Here is a 21161-nt window from a genome sequence, read left to right as displayed (position 1 = left end):
TGCTCAGTGGAACCTCAGCCCTACCCTTCCACTGCAAGCAGCATGCCCTCGAAGCCAAACTGCTGTCAATATTATCCTTTTTTCCCCTTCCATCACCGCTGTTACATTTCTGACATTGTCTTTCTGTGTTTAGTATAAAGGGATCAGCTCCACCAGTCAGCAGTTCGTGCACATACTACAAGCAGGCAAAATGTGTCACGGCGACATCCAGCCGCTCACACCAACACATCTATTACCCTTTCTCTCCGGCTTGGTGAGACAGCTGCCCTCAAGGTACTGGCCTCTGAGCCTCCCTGATAAATCACTGACGTGTAGGAAACCTGGTTATCCCAGCATAGCAGGGGTACAGGATGCTATTCAGCTGCAGAAGGACATGGAAGAACAACATCCGTGAGGCTTATAATGAAAGATTTTTGATATACTTAAGTAGTTAACAAAAATTTATTGCAAGAGATAGTTTGTCACTAGATTTACAGTTTCAGAGAACATAGTACAAAACATAGTGCATCAGCTTTGTCTAAACATTAAATAGGTGCAAATACACAAAGATAAAAAACAAAAAGTGGATACTTTACAACATAAGTTATAGAACTATAAATATATTTTATATACATTATACATATTCTAAGACATGATTTTCACATATATATATATAGTTCATAATCAGTATCAGACTATTCAGTGCTTTAGGTGTATGATGGTCTGAATGTCTGTTTGCATCCTTACACTTAGAGCAAACGCTTCCCAAGGAAGGGGGGATTAGTTTTGCAGAGCCGGGAGGACTGCAGCAGCAGCATTCCCGGGTGGCCGAAGGCTCTAGAAGAGCGGCTGCAGGGGGATGACAGCCGGGTGCGGGGCCAGCAGGGACGGGAAGACCGAGTGCGGCAGCGGGGGGAAAGGCAGCGGGGCGGCGGGCAGCACCGAGGGCGGCAGCAGCGGCAGCGGCGGAGCAGCCACGAAAGCCGCGTGTCCCGCCGGGCACAGCCGCGGCCCCACGGCCACATGAGGTAAAGGCGCTCGGGACAGAGCCGGCACCTGCGACAGGAACTGCTGGTGGGGCTGCAGCACCTTCAGCGTGCCGGCGTGCTGCTGCTGCTGCAGCACGGTGTGGTGGATGGTGGTCACCGAGGTAGAGCACAGCGGCGGCTGCAGCGGCAGCGGCGGCAGCGGGGAGCCCGCGGGCTGCAGGGCGGGCGGGGCGAACGCGAACTTCACCTTGCTGGACAGAACGCCCTGCGGCAGCACCTGCTGGAACGCCTCGGACGGCAGCTCCTTGAACTTCTCGGGGCTGTCAGCGGGGAAGAGCAGCGTCTGGTCGGGCAGGGGGAAGGGGGCGATCAGCTGCTCGGTGGTTAGAAAGGTGTGGCTGTTCACGTGTGCTTCTTTGAACGGCAAGGGCGGGGGGCTGCTGAAGATGCCAGGATTACACTGCACCCACTCCCCGGCCACCTCACCCATCTTCTCGTGCGGGAGAGACTCGGCCAGTTCGTAATGGCGAAGATAGGATTTCGGAGGAGCTTGTTCCAGGTGTCTGTTGGGGACGGGAACTTTGTAACGAGCCTGATTTTCCCGGCTGTTGACGTTTTCCTTTTTCTTTCCCTCTTGCGGAACATCCTGTTTGGCGGCAGCAGCAGCAGCTGGAGCACTGTGCTCGGAAGCAGAAGCACCAGAACTCGTGGTGTCATCAGGAAGCGTGGCTGGTGTGCTCTCCATCGCTGTGCACACCATGGGTTTGTCATCCTCCAGCACCTGTGGGACAGCAGTTTCTGGAGGTGACTTGCTTTCCTCCAGCTCCATTGTTTCATCCCTATCTTTTGCATCATTGCCTTTGGGATCTGCACTAGTTTCCTCTAGATTGTCTTGAGTCACTAAGTCCCCCAAAACACTTAATGCAGAATTTGCAGAATTTTCTTTGGAAGGTTCAGAGGTCTCACTTTTTGCATTCCTGTCTAGCAAAACATGATGGACTCTAGTTTTCCTTCTCCTGCGTTTGCCCTTTGCCTTGTGATATGTACCTAAAGCATGTGCTTCCCTTAGGTATTCCTCTGCTGATAATGTCTGTCCACATGAGCTTTCATCTGAGGAAGAGGAATAGGAAGAGGTGTGCTGCCTCCGCTTGCGGTGGGGTTTATCAGGTTCCTCTGTCAGAGCACTGTAACCTCTCTTTATGGGCTGGTTTTGACTCGGCCCCTTCTCCTCACTGCACTGTCCTAAACATTTATTCTCTGGGCTACAGCTTGACCTCCTGACTTTCCAGCTGCAGCAGGTCCTCGAGTGCCTCAGGCTGTGCCTCCTGGAGCTCGGGGTCAGCTGCTTTGCCTGCCTCCGGGAGCTTGCTTTGCTCTTTCTGTGTGCTCCTTTACAACCATGGTGTTGGCCACTGCTCTTTGCACTCCAAAAGTCACACCAGCCTCTGTCCCAGTGTATGTGATCTGATGCAGGCATGGCTCTCTTAGGACAATTTTCAATGCCAAGTTTGGGATGTGAATGCTGTACCTCACCTGCAGTTAACCAGATATTCCCTGTGTCATGTCTGCACTTCTCTGTGTTATTTTGGAGGTGCTGATACTTATTTTCATCTCTGTAAGTCATCTCTTTTTCGGTTACTGGAGACATCTCCATTTCTGCTACTGTTGTGTCCCCACAGTGATGATAATGACAATGACACAATTTTCTTCTCCTTTTTCGTTTTCTGCTTTTGTGAAGCCATTTTTCATGACTTTCTTTGATCCAGATTTTGTTGTGTTTCTCATCTATCACAGTGTTCTGTCGTAAGGGGTTTTTAGATATGTGATACTTTTCGATTTCTCTGATCCTGAATGACTCATCCAAGGACACTTTGTTTTGATTTTTTGCAAAGTCACAATTTCTGAAGAGGGAAACATCACTTAATAGGGGTATTGTATAGTTGCACACATTTGTATTCACTTCTACTTCATAGTCACCACACTCTGGGGTAGGTTTATTTGTAAAATCCGAGACTAAGATATGGTTAGATTCAGTTTTATGGTGCAAATGAGGTATGTTTGGTTGATGCTTGGGCTTTTCTTGGCCGTCACTTGCTCTTGATGACTTAAAATCAAAATATAAAGGATTACAGCTATAAGAAATTGATGGGTCTGTACTTGTGTAAATTAACATTTCTGATGGCCACTGAAGAATATTTGATCCATATTTACTAAGAACAGGAACAAAGGGTTGACAAGGTCTCTTGTACATTTCTGATTTGCTTTTTGGGGCTCCACTACCTTCTTCAGACGGTGATGGAACTACTGCATCCACCCCCAGATTTTTTATTTCAGTTTCATTTGCGGATGGATGACTGTTCCCATCTTTACTGTCTTCCTCCGCAACACCCTGCAGAGGGGAACAATCCTCCCCGAGGTCCTGCACAGGAGCTCTGTTAGCCTGCAGCTCGTTCCTGCTGCCATCCAGGGGCAGGACCTGAGCACTGTCTGCAACCAGGGGCAGTGTTTGGTCCCCTGAGTCTGCACTGACATCCCCTCCGTGGCCATCCGAGTCCGAGGACACCGTCTGCTTGGAGTGGGACATGGCAGGAGCTCCAGCAGGACTCTCCAGCACCCTGCTCTCCTCACTGCATGGCTCTTTGGACTCCTGAGCTTCAGGAGCTTCTGCTGTGTCTACACATTTCTCTGCCAGTGGGGGAAAGCCGTTGTGTTTCTCCTCAGGGCACACAACTATTTCTGCTGCTGAAGGAGACTGAAGGTTACATGTTCCTGGAACAAACCTACTCCTTCTGCTAAATCCATGCTCCATGGAGGTTTCGTCATTAAACTCGTAGAAAACGGCAGCTGAAGACTCCAGTTTGACTGCTGCTTTCTTAGGAAAAGCAAAGGAGAAGCCAACTCTGTGTCCTGGAGCTCCTTGGACCTGATCTCCACACTTGTTAGAGTCGGAATGATGACTGCCTGCATCTCCAGGAGTGGAAGAAATATCAGAAGCAACGTCTTTGCAATTCTGTGCATCGTGCATTAAAGTGCAGCTGAAATCCTGGCTTTTGGTGGAATCCACGGCAGCACTTTTGGGGATGTCACTGCAGTCATCTCGCACGGTCACTGTAGTGGATTTGAACATAGGGCCACTTCCAGGAGCACTAGGAAAGAAAATAAAACTTTGAGTCTATACCTTTCAGAGAACTGCTGAGAGAATCATATTACATTGGTATTTAAGAGAGCTTTTAAGGAAAGAGGAAGACTGTGGATATGCACATTTAGACCATGAAAAAAATGCCATATTTTATAATAAAGATCCCTTGACTAGTACCAAAAAAGAGAATGAGTAAATATTATGCCCCCAGCTCCTTCATGTGAAGCTATCAGCTGAAGGACTCCTATTCCTACAGAGTAGTTAACTTTTCCTAAACACACCACCTGCCTAAGTAAGAGACTGCGTTCACAGAAATCTGGCTTCTCCTCCCAGCAGACCACCATGGTTACACCACCATTCCTACAGACAGCAGTTTTACATTCCTTCATGCTACAAAATACATTAAAACAGAGACTGCTTCATAGAGCACTTCCCCCTCAGTCATCATCCCAGTGACTGCTGCTCTGCCCGCAGGCAATCCCCCAGCAGCTCCCATCCCATTCGTGTGCACAGACCCAACCATCGCCATCTCAGCAATTTCTTTCATGGAAAAACAAAACTGGGGAGAGTATTTCAGCTGACAGAAGTGAAGTAAGTGATTCATCCCTCTTGAGAGAAAATTTATCACTGTCTACTTCTGTTCTTCATTACATGTCCTCTTCCCATCTGTTCCATTTGACTTAATAGGAAGCAAAGAGAAGAGCAAAAAGTGTTTAAGCTGACAATTTTCCAGGATCCACAGGAACTGCTCAGCACTAGGAGTAATAGACCTGTGTAAAAACCATTTGTTTGTTTGTTTTAACCAAATTACTCCGTTACAGTGCAGAGCAATATTCGCTGATGAGTCATTGGTACAACTTGCAAGTGTCATTTAGGACCCCAAGAAGTGCTGAGATGAAGAATAATGACTTTACCCTATAGGGTTTAGAAATTAAGGCAGACAATTTATGAGAAAGGAATTCCTCATGAGAATTCCTGCCCTGCCCAATTCTTCATAAATTTGAAATTTTTAAACCCCCACATAAATCCTTTCTTTCACAGAATAAAATGGTGACTTCTGCAAAACCAGCCTAGAAAATGCCAGTTTAAAAAAATCTCGTGTGTCTTGTCTATATCACACCTCTAAGGATGCAAAGTGGTAGTAAACAGCAATTATGAAATAGATTAATTAAGCTCAGATAGAAATTCTCCTTCAGGAACTAGCAGAAGGATATTTTAGAAAACCCAAACAATCCAGAAACAACAAAGGCTTGCAAAATCTGTGCTACACTAGCATGGGAAAAAGGGAAACAGTAAGTTTCTTTTTCCTCTTTCTCACGAAATATACAAAACTTAGATTTTGGAGCATGTTTAGGGGGAATGATATCTAATATACTCACGTATAAAATAGGGACAGCTAGAACAATCATGGAGGAGAAACAGTCTTCACATGGGTTATCATAAAAAGAATAAAACATGAGGTGTTGTGTTGCTCCTGTCCAACAGAGCAACATTCATGTCCCATCCACCTGCTCCTTCAGCCTTTGTTTCAGCACACTGCCCACCATCCAAACTAGGGACACACAGACTAGTTCTGAGCAAGAGCTGCAGTGTGGTTGGACTGCTCTGTTAGCTCATCTGGGGAGGCCAAGGCTGAATAAAGAGAAAACATTTGCGCCTGAGCATCTACAGTTTTTCTTTCTTTTTATAATTCACAGATTACACTGTGACAAGTACATATATTTTCAGTGCCTTATCAGTGTCAGAACTGTGTCTTATTTTGAGAATTCAGTCCCAACCAGCAAGCTCAGTATTAATTTCAACATCTTGCCTAGATACAATGCTAAAATACACAAGTAGCAAGGAGTCACTTTTTCAGAGGGAGGTAAACACTCTGCTGAGCTGGGGAAAAGGAGCACTTACCTTTTAATATGAAAAATCCAGCTATTGAGATTTAAAGCTAGGTTTCTGGATGCTTTCCCAGGCGAGCATTTTGAAAACTAAATCGCAGAGATCTGTTACATCCTAGAGAGACAGACTGTGTTCCTCACCTCATCAATGAAGTAGTGTCAGCCTGCAAATGCATGACCTAGTTCACTCAGCTTTCAACCAAAGTGCCTGGTTTTATGAAATATATATGAAACACATCTTTTTTTAAACTAAAAATATGTGTCATTTTAGCTCAGCTGAAAAAGCAACGTTAAACATTCATTTCTGCACACTGTGTGAATCAAATACTGTACACAGAATGTACAAATAATGTACACTAAATGCCCTAAAATCACATGTGTGTGGCAACAGCCGAGGGTCTCCTGCATCCCAAGGCACCAACTAATAGTGGAGAGCTTATTTTAAAGTATATTTTATGTTTGAGCAGCTGTGTACTTACCACGTTCTCTCTTTCCTTAGCTCAGCTAGCTTGTGCAAACGTTGAAGGGCTTTCTCCTGTTTCCTTTCATCCTTTCGTGACTTAGATGCTACATTTCGAGCAAACTCCCTCTGTTTCAGTTCCTTCAGTCTCTGCAAGAAACAGCCACATAATGCACATTAAAACCCCTGGGATGAGAAACATTCTAGTGACAGTCACTTGCTGGTAAGTGCTCACAGCACAAATTATTCTGAACCTAGCCATTCAATAAAATTTAAGTATTTCAAGGGAATAACCAAACTATCTAGAGATGCTAGACACAGGCTAGCCAGGCTAGAGACAACCTAGCAAAGTTTACTGTAGCTTTCATGATAACAAAGACCAGCCTTAGTAGGATGAGGCAAAGTTCCCCCAGAATTTTGCTCGTGACTCTTTCCCCAAAATGTTCCCCACAGCATAACTGCTTTTTGAGGTATCAATAAAAAATAAAACCACCCCAGGTAATTTTCTGCAAAGCCTCTCAAAAGCCTGTTGACCCCCCCAGATGATAATAAATCTGGAATTTTTCTGCCCAAGATGCTGGGCATGGCATTTGTCACCACAGCTCTGTGGAAGGTCCCTGTCAGCTCTCTCTGCAGCTTACCAAGGTCCCTCTGGACCTGCCCAGCCACCTTATCAGCATGCCAACACCTGCAAAGCTCCTGAGAGCTCCTGTCCTGCCTTCCCACTCATTATTAGAGATGTTACAGGGCTCTGACCCAACAGGGATCTCCAAGGGATGAAACAGACAGAGAAGTCTTGTATTTTGAAAAGGGGAGATTGTCCCTTTGGAGGAGGCTGTGTTCCCTGCTCTCTGACACGCCAGCTAAGCAGATCCTGAGCTGCAATCCAGGATCTCATTTGATTTTATCTCCAACCTTTTCTCTGGAGGGAAATGAAAGCACACAGCTCTAATTCTCCACACAGAAAGGGAGCAAAATGTGTTCCAATAGGCCCCCACTGGTCCTGGGTGTGTCCCTGATTATGGCTCACAGTCTGAGGACATCATCTTACAAAACCATCATCTCATAGTTCTGGGAAGAACTCAGTAATTTGCCACCCTTTTAGTGTCCAAGGCTAATGACTGGCCATGAACAGGAGCCACAGGGATTTGTAAAAGCAGAAGTTCTACCTTCAAGTTGTTTCAGGGGTATTAAGAGCTTTTGTTATCACATGATAGATACACACAGAACAGAGTTTGCAAAACTACATCGGCAGTGTCCTCCTGCTCCTTCTCAATTCTTTTATTTCACACCTTTTGTGAATTTTTATTTCCTCAATTCACAAAAAAATATTCTAAGATTCAGGCACACACCGAATTAGTCTTTGCCATTTTGGGTGATAGTAGCACTACTTGGCTAGTCCATTCAATTACAGGAAATAAATATGGAGAAACATGCAGAGAAAACAAACTTGTATAAAAATGAGTACCACTCTCTATTTTCAAGTTTTGCATTCTTTTTCAAATACCTGGGTATCCTCAATAGATAGAAAGAAATAATCTGACATGCAATCACTTCTTCCCCCTTTGTATTTTCTAAACATAAACATTTTCTACTTACAAAAATTTGCTTTATTGTGCTAATACAGTATAAGGTTATAGGTACACTCAAAAGTAGATGCATGGTATCTTTTTTTCCCAGAAAAAGAATACTTGAAATGTGAAGCATCTCTGCTGAACATTTCTTACCCCTGTGCACTCCTGTTTTCCTAAAGATAGCATGATACTGACCCTGCTTCCCACCAGCCACTCATGTATTGAGTATGAAATACTCAAGTATTTCATTTCATAGGCAACTTGTGAGCACTCAAAACACAAGAGAAGGGATGAAGTTTGCTCCTTCCCCTCCCCACCTCCAGCCCTTGACACTTAAAGAGAAGATTTCATTGCATTTTGTGGAGTTCAGTGATTTTTCAGGGGTTTTTTTCCCTCCAAAAGTAAGGAACAAAGAAAGTGGTAAGTAAGGGAACAACAAAAGGAAGATAATAGGGTGCTGCCTCCCAAGGTTAAAAAGGAGCAGCTGAGGTGTATACAAATTCATAATCACCTCCCAGCTGCAGCACTTTTCTGTAATTACTGGGATGATTATAATTAGTGATTTGAGTCTGACCAGATTTTGAACCCTTTAGTCTTACTGCTGAAAGTTAGCAGGACTCCATGCCTGTTCTCAATTTTTTAAAGTAATTAAATTGTTCTCCTTGGATGGCTGCAAGTAGGTGTGGCACAAGTTTTCTGTGCACAGCCTCTACCTGCTCTTCTCTTGTGGAGAACTGCTCCTTGCAGATCTCCCCTTCTGTCACACCTCCTGGCAGATTCACCCTTCCTGCACAGGAAACTGGTCTGAGCAGAAAAGGAACTACTTACACAACAGGCTTTGTTTTTTCCTTCTCACAAGTGGGATCTCAATGGTTTTCATGGAGTGCTTTAACAATCTCCAAAGATTATACCTTAGCAATTCCCGAGGTCTTCATTCTGAATGCATGTCTAAGTGGAACTCTTCCTAGCTCTAAACCACGAGACATGCACCTGGTGTCTCAAAAAAATACTATTCCCTAAAAATAAAAGACCACCTAAATGAGTAACTGCGCCCCCTCCATTTTTCTTTTTTTGATACTGTAGTTATTTTCTACCTTGTTTTTTTAGCCCTGTGATGAACCTGCACCTGCATTCCCTTACTGCACTTAGTCATGCTTGGGATTGCAGGCAGTGTATTTATGCTGCCCTTAGCTGCAAATTGTTGGTTTGACTTGAATTATGCAAATGAAAATGTGATATTTCTCAATCACATCATTAGTCCCCGAATTCTTAGTGTCAGTAGGACCCCCTAGAGTAAATAGCAGCAGCAAAAAAACAAGTGTGACTTACTCCTAAAAATCTTCTTTTTCTTAACATTTTTCTGCCTTTCCATGTGGCAGAGCTATTCACTAATGCAAACTTCAATAGCTAGTTTAATGCCTGTTATGTTTGGTTTTTTCCATGGATCAGTAAGCAAATAATTAGCAGGCAGGGATACTGTATTGGATTCCCTCCTGTATTTTGCTCTGCTTGCCAACCAGCTCCAAACATGTGTGACCCATTCAGCAGAGTTCACCCAACGGCTCACCATGAATAATTAAATGACATTTCTCCTAGAGACCTAAATGCCTTCATCATTATCCTGACACACTGCATTGCCACGCTGGAGGTGCAGAGCTGGGGTCACCGTGGCTTTGCAAATGACTTCGCCCAGCCTGCAGGGATGGGAAAGCCTGACCCTGATTCTGCAGCCTCCTAATGTGATCCTGCAGCTGGGCTGCTTTCCCTGGGGCAGGAGCTGGGTGATTTTATCAATTCTAACTGCACCACAGGGCCTGGCGCAGAAATATTCCAGCTGTTTCTAAAAACCTCTAAAGCCAGGGATCTTACTGAAAAGCACACAGCACATCGTGCTGAGCTGAGGCTCCTCAGCCCAGGTGGAAAGCAAGACTTTTATAGGCTCCTGGGTAGCTATGCATGGATGAAACTATCCATGAGAGAATTTCAGGAGCTCCAGACTCAGGTGAGGCTGCATTTCATCACAGACACAGAGCTCTGGTCGCCCAGACTTGCTGTGAAAGACAACCAGAAGAAAAACCAAAGGAATCCTAAGTGTGTTTCCAACAGAACCCCAGTTCTGGTCACTTTACACTTGTCTTCATTTGAATTTCCTAATTCTGAGTTTTCTGATTCTCCCCTGCATTTTACAGTAGAGGAACCACAAGCCCAGATTCTGTTGCCAGAGCCAGGTGCCTGAAATCCCCCCCTGGATCAAATCCTCTCAAAACCAGAGACACATTATGGCATTACATGCACTTCTTACATCACCATTACAAGCCTTTTGCCACCCTGAAAAGTGGCTGTTGGCTTTTTTAATTTTTTTTAACTCAAGATTTAAACACTTGAAGCAATAGCCCTTAAAACTAATGGGCCTTGAAAACACAGGGAAGGCATTAATTAACAAATATACTCAGGACAGCAAAAGCATGTAAAGGCTGAACAGTGAAACACAACTTACATGAATACTAAAATACCAGGTGAAAAAATGGGTGGGGAAACCCTAACCCCAAATAACTTCATATCTTTGAATGTGTAACTTAACGTTGTCAGAATTGACTCTGAAGAAAAGAAGTGAGACTTTTAGCAAAGTTTATGAAACCGAAGGGGAAATCACAGCTATCATCAGGATTGATACAGGCTTGCTCTGTGGTGTTAATATCTCACAGAAAAACCAGCCATCCCACCAGCACAAAGGCATCATCTAAGGACTGCTTATTCACACAGGCTCCCATAAACTACCCCTGCAAAGCTTATCTAGCAACAACTTTAATAGGGTCAAGAACCAATGGGAACAGTTTTTATTATAGCAGGAGGCAGAAAGATGCCTATCAGGGGATTTTAGGGCAGTGCAGTTCTGATATTATTATGCTAATTCGCTTTTGACCTTAGATTAACAATTAAATTATGTGGACTTTTACAATGCTGAAAATATGTAGACCATAAATTCATTTTCTGATCAATGGAAGTATAAAATTACAGAATTTAACAGCCATGACATCAAATTTTGATGGTATATTGTCTTTTTATTTTATCAGGAAAAATGGCCATATTCCCAGGAGTCACTAAATCTTTAATTTATGTGGTTTTAGCTTTTAAAAATACCTCATCAAAATAAAAGGCCAAGCCCACTCCTTGTCCACCTGCCCAGCCAGTGACAGGCTGGGATCATAAAAACATGGGATTTTCAGTCCCACATGTGCATCCCAAATCCAGCAGGAGCTTCCCCAGCTCCTCTGTTTTCTGTACCTCCATCTGCCCCCTGAAAGGAGCTGGAAGTCCACTGCAGCTCCTTCCTGCCCTTCAAAAATTTCCTAATTACCTAAACATGGCCAACATGGGCTGGTAGTTCAGCACATTGGTGGAAGAGGGACAAAACTGGCATTTGGATTGATTTAAAACAAATTAAACGTCTCTTCCCGCTAAACCTCTATGTGATACTAAAAATAATTTTAATACAGCAGTTTTTTTGCTTGTATTCAATCTGTTGTTTAAAAAAAATCTCCGTGGTATGTAATGAGTATTAATATGAGTATTTCTGAGCTGCCAATGATGACTCTAGAAGCTTTGCATATTCTCCTGTCTCTGAATACTGCAGGACTCTGTTAACTGAGATGGGATATTGCTGCTCTCTGTGAATTATGGTGTGACAAACAGTGACAAGAACTCATCAGATAAACACTTGTCACACCAAACCACATTAGTATCTTTCACAAAGGGGATTGAGCTTAATCAATTATAAACAATACCTGAATAGATGGCAGCTCCTGTAACACCTGTAAACGCTCAAATGGGGAACGAATTATGCCATTTAAAGCAGAAAATGTTGCTTTCTAAGATGTGAAATGCATGTATTTTCCTTCTGTCTTTAGTAGTTTGTAAGAGCACGTACATATACATATATAATTTTATTCAATAAAATAAATATATGTGCCCTTCACACAGCACAACAGGGCAGCATCTCTTGCCTTGTGCTCTAGTCTGCAATTCTACCTACTTTCCATGACAATATCTTTCATATGATTATTATAAAAAAAAAAACTCCTCTTGTAAAGTTTAGAGAAACAAATGTAAGCTTCAAGAAAAAGATACCACAATACCTGGAGAATTTACCCTGCTAGTGCTACAGCCTTTGCCTAGCAGAAGTTACACAAAGCAAGTTTATTTCCATAGAAAGGAGAAATGTTACCACTTCTCAGTGAAATTAGTAATTCAACCACTGAAAGAAGTAGGCTAAGGAAGAAATGAATAGTTTTTTTCTTCTTTTTCATGCTGCCACCGTGGAATTAATTGCTATTACAGGTTCCTGAAAGAGAAGAGGAACAAGGGGTATTTTTAACAGCAGCCTACAACCACTCCATGGGGAGCTGCTGATGAGTGTCTGGGGAATCTCCAGCGCTGCAGAAATTCAAGAATTGAACGCAAAAAGCCCCATTTACCTGATCTGGTCTCAGCAAGCTACAAAGTGGTGCATCTTTCCCAACACTGTTTGCAGGATTTGTGTCTCTGCCGTGAGTTCCCTCCTCACATTATCACATAAGGACCCCACTGGCCACTTTGCTTTAATAAATAACATGAATCTATTGGTGGCTGAGCAGTAACTTGCAGTTTGTTCCAAGTTATGAGCTACTTCTGCCTGCCTCTGCCTGTGGCTGTTTGCATCTCATGCTGAGCTGCAAAATTTAAACCTTTTCTTAAATACCAAGAGCTCCACGACTTTGCAACAGAAGCACATTGTGAATGATGAGATATTCAGCCCCTCCAGATGATAAGGAGCACACAGATTGTGGATAATCCTTTTCCCCTCCTATTTCTACCACAGATTGCAGCCATTCCCTCCTGATGGTCCTTTAATATGAGAAGAAATCTAACACACATGTAGTTATATGCAGGATTTCAAAACAGCAAGTCCTTGGATCCCATAATATTCCTGAAAAGGTTGATTCAGTAGATGTGAAACTGCTCTTTTTCTAACACTGTCATGAGCATCATCCCAGACTGGGAAGAAAGTGGGGATGAATTAGGAGGAAAGGAAGGTTGGTATTGCTTTATCTGCCCATCATGGGCCCAGCAGGAGGCAGGTGATGAGAAGATGAGATTCTTAATGATTCTGAAGATTTTTCACTAACTTTAAATGAACTGATGTGATGCGAATTTTCTCAAACAACTCTAACGTGCTCATGAGCACAAATGAACAACACACAGTAGTACAGTTTGGTGTGTAGTCTGCAAGAAGGAACTCTTGAGCCAGCTTTTACATTTAGAACCTACCAATATATATTAAATATTTGCATTAAGTTATACAACTGAAAATTCATATTGGTATTTTTTAATTTTGCAATATAAAGACTGAAATTAATTTTTCATGAAACATAATTGGGTTTTGAGACTATATACTTGTGTTGAAGCATCTTGTAAAGAGTCTCAAGTTAGATTTTCCTACATAAGTTTATGGGAAAAAAAAATTACTCTTGAGCTTAAAATGAAAAGCAAAACCTAATGAAAACGTTACTGTTTCAAAATCATGAGCAAAATCAGAACATTAAATATTTTGCACACTTGCACCTGTAAGATACAGGAAAGCTAGTTATCTTTGATGAATATCTCCCTAATTACTCTTGATTATGTAACTGCAAAAGATATACACGGGAGCAATAGGAGGAAAAGGAAATTTCTTAGCTCTCCATTCTTTTCTTTCTGAAATTATCTACCAGAAACAAACACATACTTCATTACGGGGTGATTAATGCTCTTCCCAGCACAAGAAGCCTCTCTTGATTTGACACCCTTCTGGTGCCTGTGCAGTTCTGCTCCTCTCCAGCCTCCCCTGCTGCAGGATGCAGATAGCACTTGAACAAGGCTCCAGGACTTTGACAAATAACAGGTCATGAGGCATAAATTAACACTTCTGTTGCTTTTGTTTTAAGATAACTGTGTTTTCTAAAGTTGACTTAATGGCTGCCGTTGTGCAAAAACATTGTTTTGAGCCTGCAGAACTGCTGAGCGTTGCACACTGAATATTTCACTGTGATAGCTACTAACCACATGTGTAACAACAGCCTGGGCTTATTGCAAGCTGCAGGGTATTTTTTGTTAGCTTCAGCAAAAATCAGCTGGATATTCCATAAATATTAAGGACACACAAAGGAAACAACACAGAAATACAGAATTAGCATCTCACCTATCAAATTAATTTTAGCAGATAATGAAAAGAGCGTGAAGCTGACACAGACTTCTACATATGGAAAGTGGTTACAGAGTCTCTAGTTTAAAGGTATTTATTTTAATAATTCCAGGCCTGATTATACTTCTCTTGAAGTCAATGGGGAAACTCCTGCTGAGCTCAGGGGAACAAGAGGTTTCAAATTCACCATGAAAATTTTCAGCAACACTTAAGGAAGCTTCCTCAGTCACAAAGATTATAGACAAGATTGACACACATCACTTCTTTAAGGGTCACTTCACCTTTACACCTCCTCCTGCACCATTTAGGATTCTAATTTTTAAAAAACCTGAAACCACATGCAGTGTTGTGAATCCTGACAAGAAATGGTTATTCCCAGCACCATTAGAGAAAAGGGTTTAATTCCACCCCTCTGGGAAGACTCAGGTGGCTGTACATGTGGGGTGCCCTCAGCTCCTCTTCCCTGCTCTGCATGGATCCATAGAACCAGCATGGATCATTGCAGACATCAGGTGCCATTCCCTGGTCCCACAGCATTATCCACCTCTATTCCTTTCACTCCAGCAGGGAAGCTTATGCATCCAGAACAATTTTTCTGAGCATTGCATATCCAATATTTTCAGATTTGACTTTGCTGCAACCAAAATATTGACTCAAGGAGACATTGCTTCCTGATATTTTCAGGTGGGCACCAGTCACTGAATAAGAAAGGTTGATTTTTGTTTTATTTTCTGGCCAGTTAAAATTTTCTATGCATAAATACTGACAGCTCCACAACATTTCTTCTCAAGTCTATGTAGAGAGCTCTAAGCTAAGGCAGCATTCATATTCCATAAACCATTCCACAGGAGCAACCACTTCTTCACCACAAAGTCCTCTCAGAGGAAGGTCACCTCTGCACCTCTCTGGAGAGGGAAAATTGGATTTCCCTTTAGAATGGCTCTGCAGTGGGAGATGATTAGGTTACAAAATGGATACTCCCATCTACGCACAAGATTGGATGGCTCAGCTGCTAAAAGCTGCTTTTTGCTCATTTTGGAGACCACTTTGTAGTCTTCTGCATGAGTAATGCACTTGGCACCTCTGAGTTCTCTGAGATTCCATCCACCAGCTCTTCACCCCAGTGCCCTCCAGCACCTACCAGTGCCCACTGGCATTTATCAGCTTTTCTCTGTGTCTTCAGCACTGAAATTCTCTTTAGGATAATGCTGCTGTTCTGATTCTTACTCCATCCGGACTGAGGGAGGACACAATACCCTTTCTACAAGCAAATTAGAAATTGATGGCAGACATTTGTAGTCTGTGTTTTCTAGTTTTGGCCTCTTTGGTCACTGACATTTTAGGAAAGTCTGCCACAGAGACTGAAATGAACCTACCAAATCTTAAATCTTTCTCATCTCCACAATGCGCACAGTGACTGAAAATGAGGAATTAATATTTACAGTCAGGTCCTCTAAAGGTTATTTCCCATAACCCTTGAAGGATACACTAATAACTGTGATGGGCTGAAGGAGATACATGAATTCCTCCAAAGCAAGCTCTTTATTTTAGTTCTTTATGTCAGAGCTAAATCACAGTCCGTTTCTCATATCAGTTTTATATTGGATCACTGAGCCATTCGAAGCCTCAGCTCACAAATTGCTTTTCATCAGCAGGATCTGCTCCTTGCCAACATTCTTCCAGGACCGTGACAAGCTTCCTCAAAGAACATCAATTTGACCAATGAAGACTGAGACAAGAATGAGCCTTTGCAAATTTTGACACATCTCAGCCATAGCAAAGCAGCACAGACAAAATCTTAATTATCTTTAAGCCAACCTGTAATACTATACACACAGAGTCCTCAGAGGAAAACACCAGATGACAGAAAAAATTCTTAAATATAAAGGCTGCGTCTTGCAAGGCAAGATCAATTAATAGCATGATTTGATACATGTTTTCAGTTTCAATGATGCAAATGAACTGTGTTGCAAAGTAACTCTGGAAAAACACCACTGACATTACCACGAAAAAAAAAAGTTGGGGCAGCAAGTCAGTATTTATTTGTGTTTTCTACTGCCTTGCTGCTTTTGCAGAGTGAAGTGTCAGTAAGTGCAGAGCAGGGATGTGTGTGTCGCCACGCTATGCTAATAAAGTGCTGCTTTAATTATCAGTAAACTGCAGCTTGGAGGCTGCTGAGGGAAAGCAGGACTGTAACAGACTGTGACAGAGACTCCCAAAAGGACAAGCACAAGTTCACAGCAGGGGCCTTGAAGGAATGGGATGGCAGCAGGGTCCCAGAGCTATCAACAACTCACTGATGTTACATTGCTGCTTGCTAGAGGAATGCAACTTTAAAGTATGGATAAAAGTGAATTCAGGGATGAAAAGGAAATGAAGCCCTGGTGAGGCCACGTGTGGAGTGCTCTGTCCAGCCCTGGGCTCCTCAAACAAGAGATATGGAGCTCCTGGAGGGGTCCAGCAGAGGGTGACAAAGATGATGAAGGGACTGGAGCATCTCTCTGAGGAAAGGCTGAGGGAGCTGGGGCTGTTCAGCCTGGAGAGGAGACAAGGAGGAACCTCATCCCTGTGTGTCAGTGTCTGCAGGGATGTGTGAGAGGGTGGAGCAGGCTCTGCTCCCTGGTGCCTAGCAATAGGAAAGGGGAGTGGGCAGCAGCTGATGCCCAGGAGGTTCCACCTGAGCATGGAGAAGGATTTCTTCCGTGTGCAGTGACTGAGCAGTCAGCAGATTGCCCAGAGAGGCTGTGGAGTCTCCCTCACTGCAGAAATCCCAGACCTGTGCCATGGGATGACCCTTCCTGAGCAGGGAGGTTGGACCAGATGATCCACTGTGGTCCCTTCCAACCTGACCCGTTTTGGGATTCTGTGAAAAAGAATCCAACATACGTAAAAATTGTTATATATAGCAAATTTGACTACAATATCATGAAGCACTGGATAATGAGCAACTAAGTGGAGCATGTATTTGTGCTAGAAAATACATGAAAATGTCCCCAAATAGACCTGAGTGAGAAGAAACCATCAACATTGACTTCACCTTCTTCCTGGCAAAGAGGATACCAATATCACACTCCCCCACATGAAGAATTCACATTGCTGACACTTGTACTGACACCTTGCTTTTCTTCTTCAGGAGGACCATTAACACCAGAAAAGGATCAGACACTAGAAAGCTTATTATATCTGTAGCATTATGAGCAATGAGCTCCTATAATTAGATAATCTGGACTGTAAGTGCCTCTGTGATCATAATTGGCCTAACAATAATACTTTCAGTGGCCTGTTAGGACTTTTGTTCAAGCTAAGCAGACAACAAACTCCTGGCTTTGCATGCTGGTGTGTTGCTTTCACCCCACAAAGTGCAGAAGGTGTTTGGCTGGATACCCCAGCCTTGAGGAACACGTGACAGAGCTGATGATGGGGACAGCTTTCTGTTTCAATAGAACCCAGAAAGAATTCATTGCAACATTTCTTCACCTCAGTCAGATATGAACCTATCAGGAGGTAATTTGCCCTTGATTAAGAATCACCAGGAAATTAAGAAAAACAATAATTAACTAATAACGTAAAGTCATTACTGAATGGAAATGTACCCAAATCTCAGTCCGTATTCTTAAAGGCAGACAGCAATTCCTGAGGAAAACTAACATTATCCTTTTGTACCTTTTCTTTACAGTAATGACTGCAAAGATGGAAACACATAAATACATCCACTCCCATGATAGAGTTTCCAATTTACAGGTGAGCCTTGCACAAGGAAGCACAGAGCATTACCCACAGCACTGAACTCTGAAATCTGAACTGCCACAAGCTCAAGGTTTGATGAAAAGAAGAAAAAAGCATCCCACAAAAAGCCATCTATCTGGCACATAAATAACAGGGGCAATTAACTAGGTGGACCTTCTGTATATCTCAGCAGAAGACAGATTTAAAATGTCTATACTCCATGTGAAGGTATTTCTGGATAAAGCATTGCCACAGAAAATGGAAAACAAGAGCAGAAGCTTTATCATCTCAAGGTCAACGTAACTGTATGTTTACAAAAGTTTAAAAAGTGCCTCTCTCTCCTTGCCTTCAGCAAACTCAAAGAAACAAAGTGCTCAGCAACTAAGAACCATTGATGGGAGCTGGGAAACCCTTGCCACCTCTTCCTACAAAGACAAGGGGAAAAAAAGAAGAATCTTGTTCTGAGAACTCCCAGCCCTGCAAACAAACCTCTCACAATCTTCAAGCACCTCACAAGCAGTAATAGCACTCCACAATTAATAAGTATTTACAGACCAGATTCTATGCTTTTGCACAAGATTTACACTATTGAACTGAAACAGATGTCTTTGTTGGTCTTTAATTTGGCAGAAGAACCCTGTGAGTGATAACCCTATTTTCCTGGCTGATTCACTAAAGTAGTTGTGTTTTTATTTTTGTCAACCACACAAATCTTTTTCTTTCTAGAAAGTCTTACGGGCATTATTAATGAAAAACAGAGGAAAATTTTTCCACAAATTTGGGTTAAAATTCCTTCATGCATCTCTTTTCCTATGGATAGCTATAGAAATACAGAGGCAAATAACAACATTTCCTTCCATCTTACCAAATTTTGGCTCTTTTCCCTACATGTTATCTCCCATGGAAACACAGATGTTTCAGATACCTGCTCTCAGTCTTCACAACCTCCCTTAAAGCAGACTGGTCTCAGATTGTTACTTCTGCCTTAAGGTTCCCACATTTCTGCTTCAAGATTTCTTCCCAAAATGCTGCAGTGCCCTCTGGGCTGGGACAGGGGAAAAAAACCCTTGAAAGACACTTGTTTTTTCCTTCCACATCCTCTCCCTTTTTCTGCAACATTGCCACAGATGATGCGTAGGAAAGGTAAGTAGAACACAACTTTACAAAAGCAGTACTTTTCTCTCTCCGCAGATTTTGGATTTATTGTTGGAATTCTCTCTCTCAATGGCATCAAAGTGACTCATCCTTTATGAAAGTCTTGAATCCATTCATCAAAATGTCATCCCCAAAACTGTTTCTTGCCTGCTTGTGCAGGATGCAACTGCATAGTCACAGAGAAACTCAAAAAGGCTTGGGAAATTCATCAAGCTCCAAAGCTTAGACAGCTCCTGAATAAAACTTACAGGCTTACCTCTAACACAAAACACACACATTAAAATGTCTTCCAGTTACAGTAAAAAAGCACAATTCAGCAGGGAATTTGTGCAGTATTTAAGCTGAAAGAGTGACACAAAACCTCAGCACATGAAGACACAGTGCAGGGGTGGTGAGAACATGTGTAATTAAAGGAAGGGACAAACAAACAGGCTTCAAACAAAGGAGAGCAGGAGACTCATTCCTGGCCTCACTCAGATTTATTGTACTGCCCAGGTTCCCAAACAAAACACCCTGTGCTTCAAACTCTGCCTGAAAATGGAGTCAGTGGGAAGCAGCTGCCATGAAAAACCTCACACAGTATTGACACTTCATCTCCTTTCTGATTTGAGACTGCTTAGAATGGGCTGCAACCCCCGTGGCTCATCTCATGCTGACCTCTCTTAACAGAGGCACAGAGATCAACAAAATCATAGATGATTCCCAGCATTAGGCAAGGGGAACAGTTCAGTTTCGTCACTCAAAATAAATCTTCAGATGGAGTGGCAGACAAACATGGGAATTCTTTCAGGACCATTTCCCATTTCACCATTCTGCAAAGGCAGCACCAGAGCCTGGTTTGTGAGCAAAACCTGCACCTGGACCTGGTGGGAGCTTCCCAAATTTTGAGGAAGCAGGTGCCCAAGTGAGCTGCTGGAACTAAAGCTCATTCTTGATCCCACTGCCCAAATTTGTATTAAAGGAAATAACTTGCTAGGAGATCGCTGAAGATGGAAGTAAAGTAACAGATACCTAATTTTAATAAATTGGTTGAAGTAGTACAGTATTTTCTGTTCTCATGAAGCCTTATTAATGTATAGCACTTTACTGCATAAATACAATGGTACTATGCCTTGAACCTACATCTTACAGTAAGGTTTCAGCACTTTTCCCCCCTCTGAAATTTAAGAAGGATAATCAGACACTGGGTGAAAAATTCCTTTGTGAGAGAAAACCATCTTTTATATCCACACAAAATATAAGGACTGCTTAAGTAATTTTGCATAATTTAAAGTATCTCTTGCATTAAAATATCAATATTTTGCAGTGTTCAATCTTCAAGCTTTCATTCGATCAGTAAAGACGGTGAAGTGTGAGAACAAAATCCCTGAAAACCTAAACTTGGATCCTTGGCTCCCCACCAGAAATCCAGAGCCTTCCCTGAGACACCACAAACACTCAGCTGCACCTGCCAAAAGCACGAGGTGAGTCTATTCATCAAACTCACGCACATTTAAGCAGTGCAAGTCCCCAGCAGCTCTCACTCCTGAAAGCAGAGCTGGTGCTTTCCAGCAGGCAATCACCAGTCTGATCCAATCACAGGCAGCAGCCTCACAGCCTCTCAAACAGATGCACTACAGAGCTCTGACTTGTTTCCTCCTTTTAACAGATGTTGTGGAGCGAGTCTCGTGTGCCTACAAGGAGGACACATGGCTTTGATGAGAACTCTCACTTCTGCCTGGGGCAGAATCACCAGCAATAAATCATTGTGTTGGAAACTCCTGCTGACCCTCAGGACACCAGCTGGTGCCCTGTGCATGGCACATCTGCAATCTGTGTCCACATTCCTGCTCCAGCCCCACTTCCACCCTGGAAGAATTACAGAAGAGCCTAATAACTCTTATCTTCCAGCAGCCAATAGGATGTAAAATTTAGGAAAGGCTCAGTCATGTTTCTTTTTATGTCCCTTCATGTTTAAAATAGGTGATCCCTCCCTTCTTGTGCAGCTCCTCAGCTATTTCTGATCTGTTTCAATGGCCCTCTGAATTGGG

General features: G+C 42.8%; 1 protein-coding gene across 4 annotated transcripts in view; it reads right to left on the bottom strand.

Moving 5' to 3' along the window:
- Positions 1 to 427: 427 nt before the first annotated feature.
- ZNF804A (zinc finger protein 804A) overlaps positions 428 to 21161 on the bottom strand; it is a 361702-nt gene continuing 340968 nt past the window's right edge. For all 4 annotated transcript variants that reach the window (XM_085065957.1, XM_085065958.1, XM_085065960.1 and 1 more), the window contains 2 exons: positions 6476 to 6606; positions 428 to 4114 (listed from right to left, as the gene is read on the bottom strand). In XM_085065957.1, the coding sequence (XP_084922083.1) occupies positions 817 to 4114; positions 6476 to 6606 (3429 nt within the window). In that variant the 3' untranslated portion in view covers positions 428 to 816. The remainder of the gene's footprint in view (positions 4115 to 6475; positions 6607 to 21161) is intronic.

This window comes from Lichenostomus cassidix, chromosome 7, assembly GCF_008360975.1.
Source record: "Lichenostomus cassidix isolate B80296 chromosome 7, HeHo_3.0, whole genome shotgun sequence".
Lineage (NCBI taxonomy): Eukaryota > Metazoa > Chordata > Aves > Passeriformes > Meliphagidae > Lichenostomus > Lichenostomus cassidix.
This window is presented reverse-complemented; position numbering and strand designations above follow the sequence as displayed.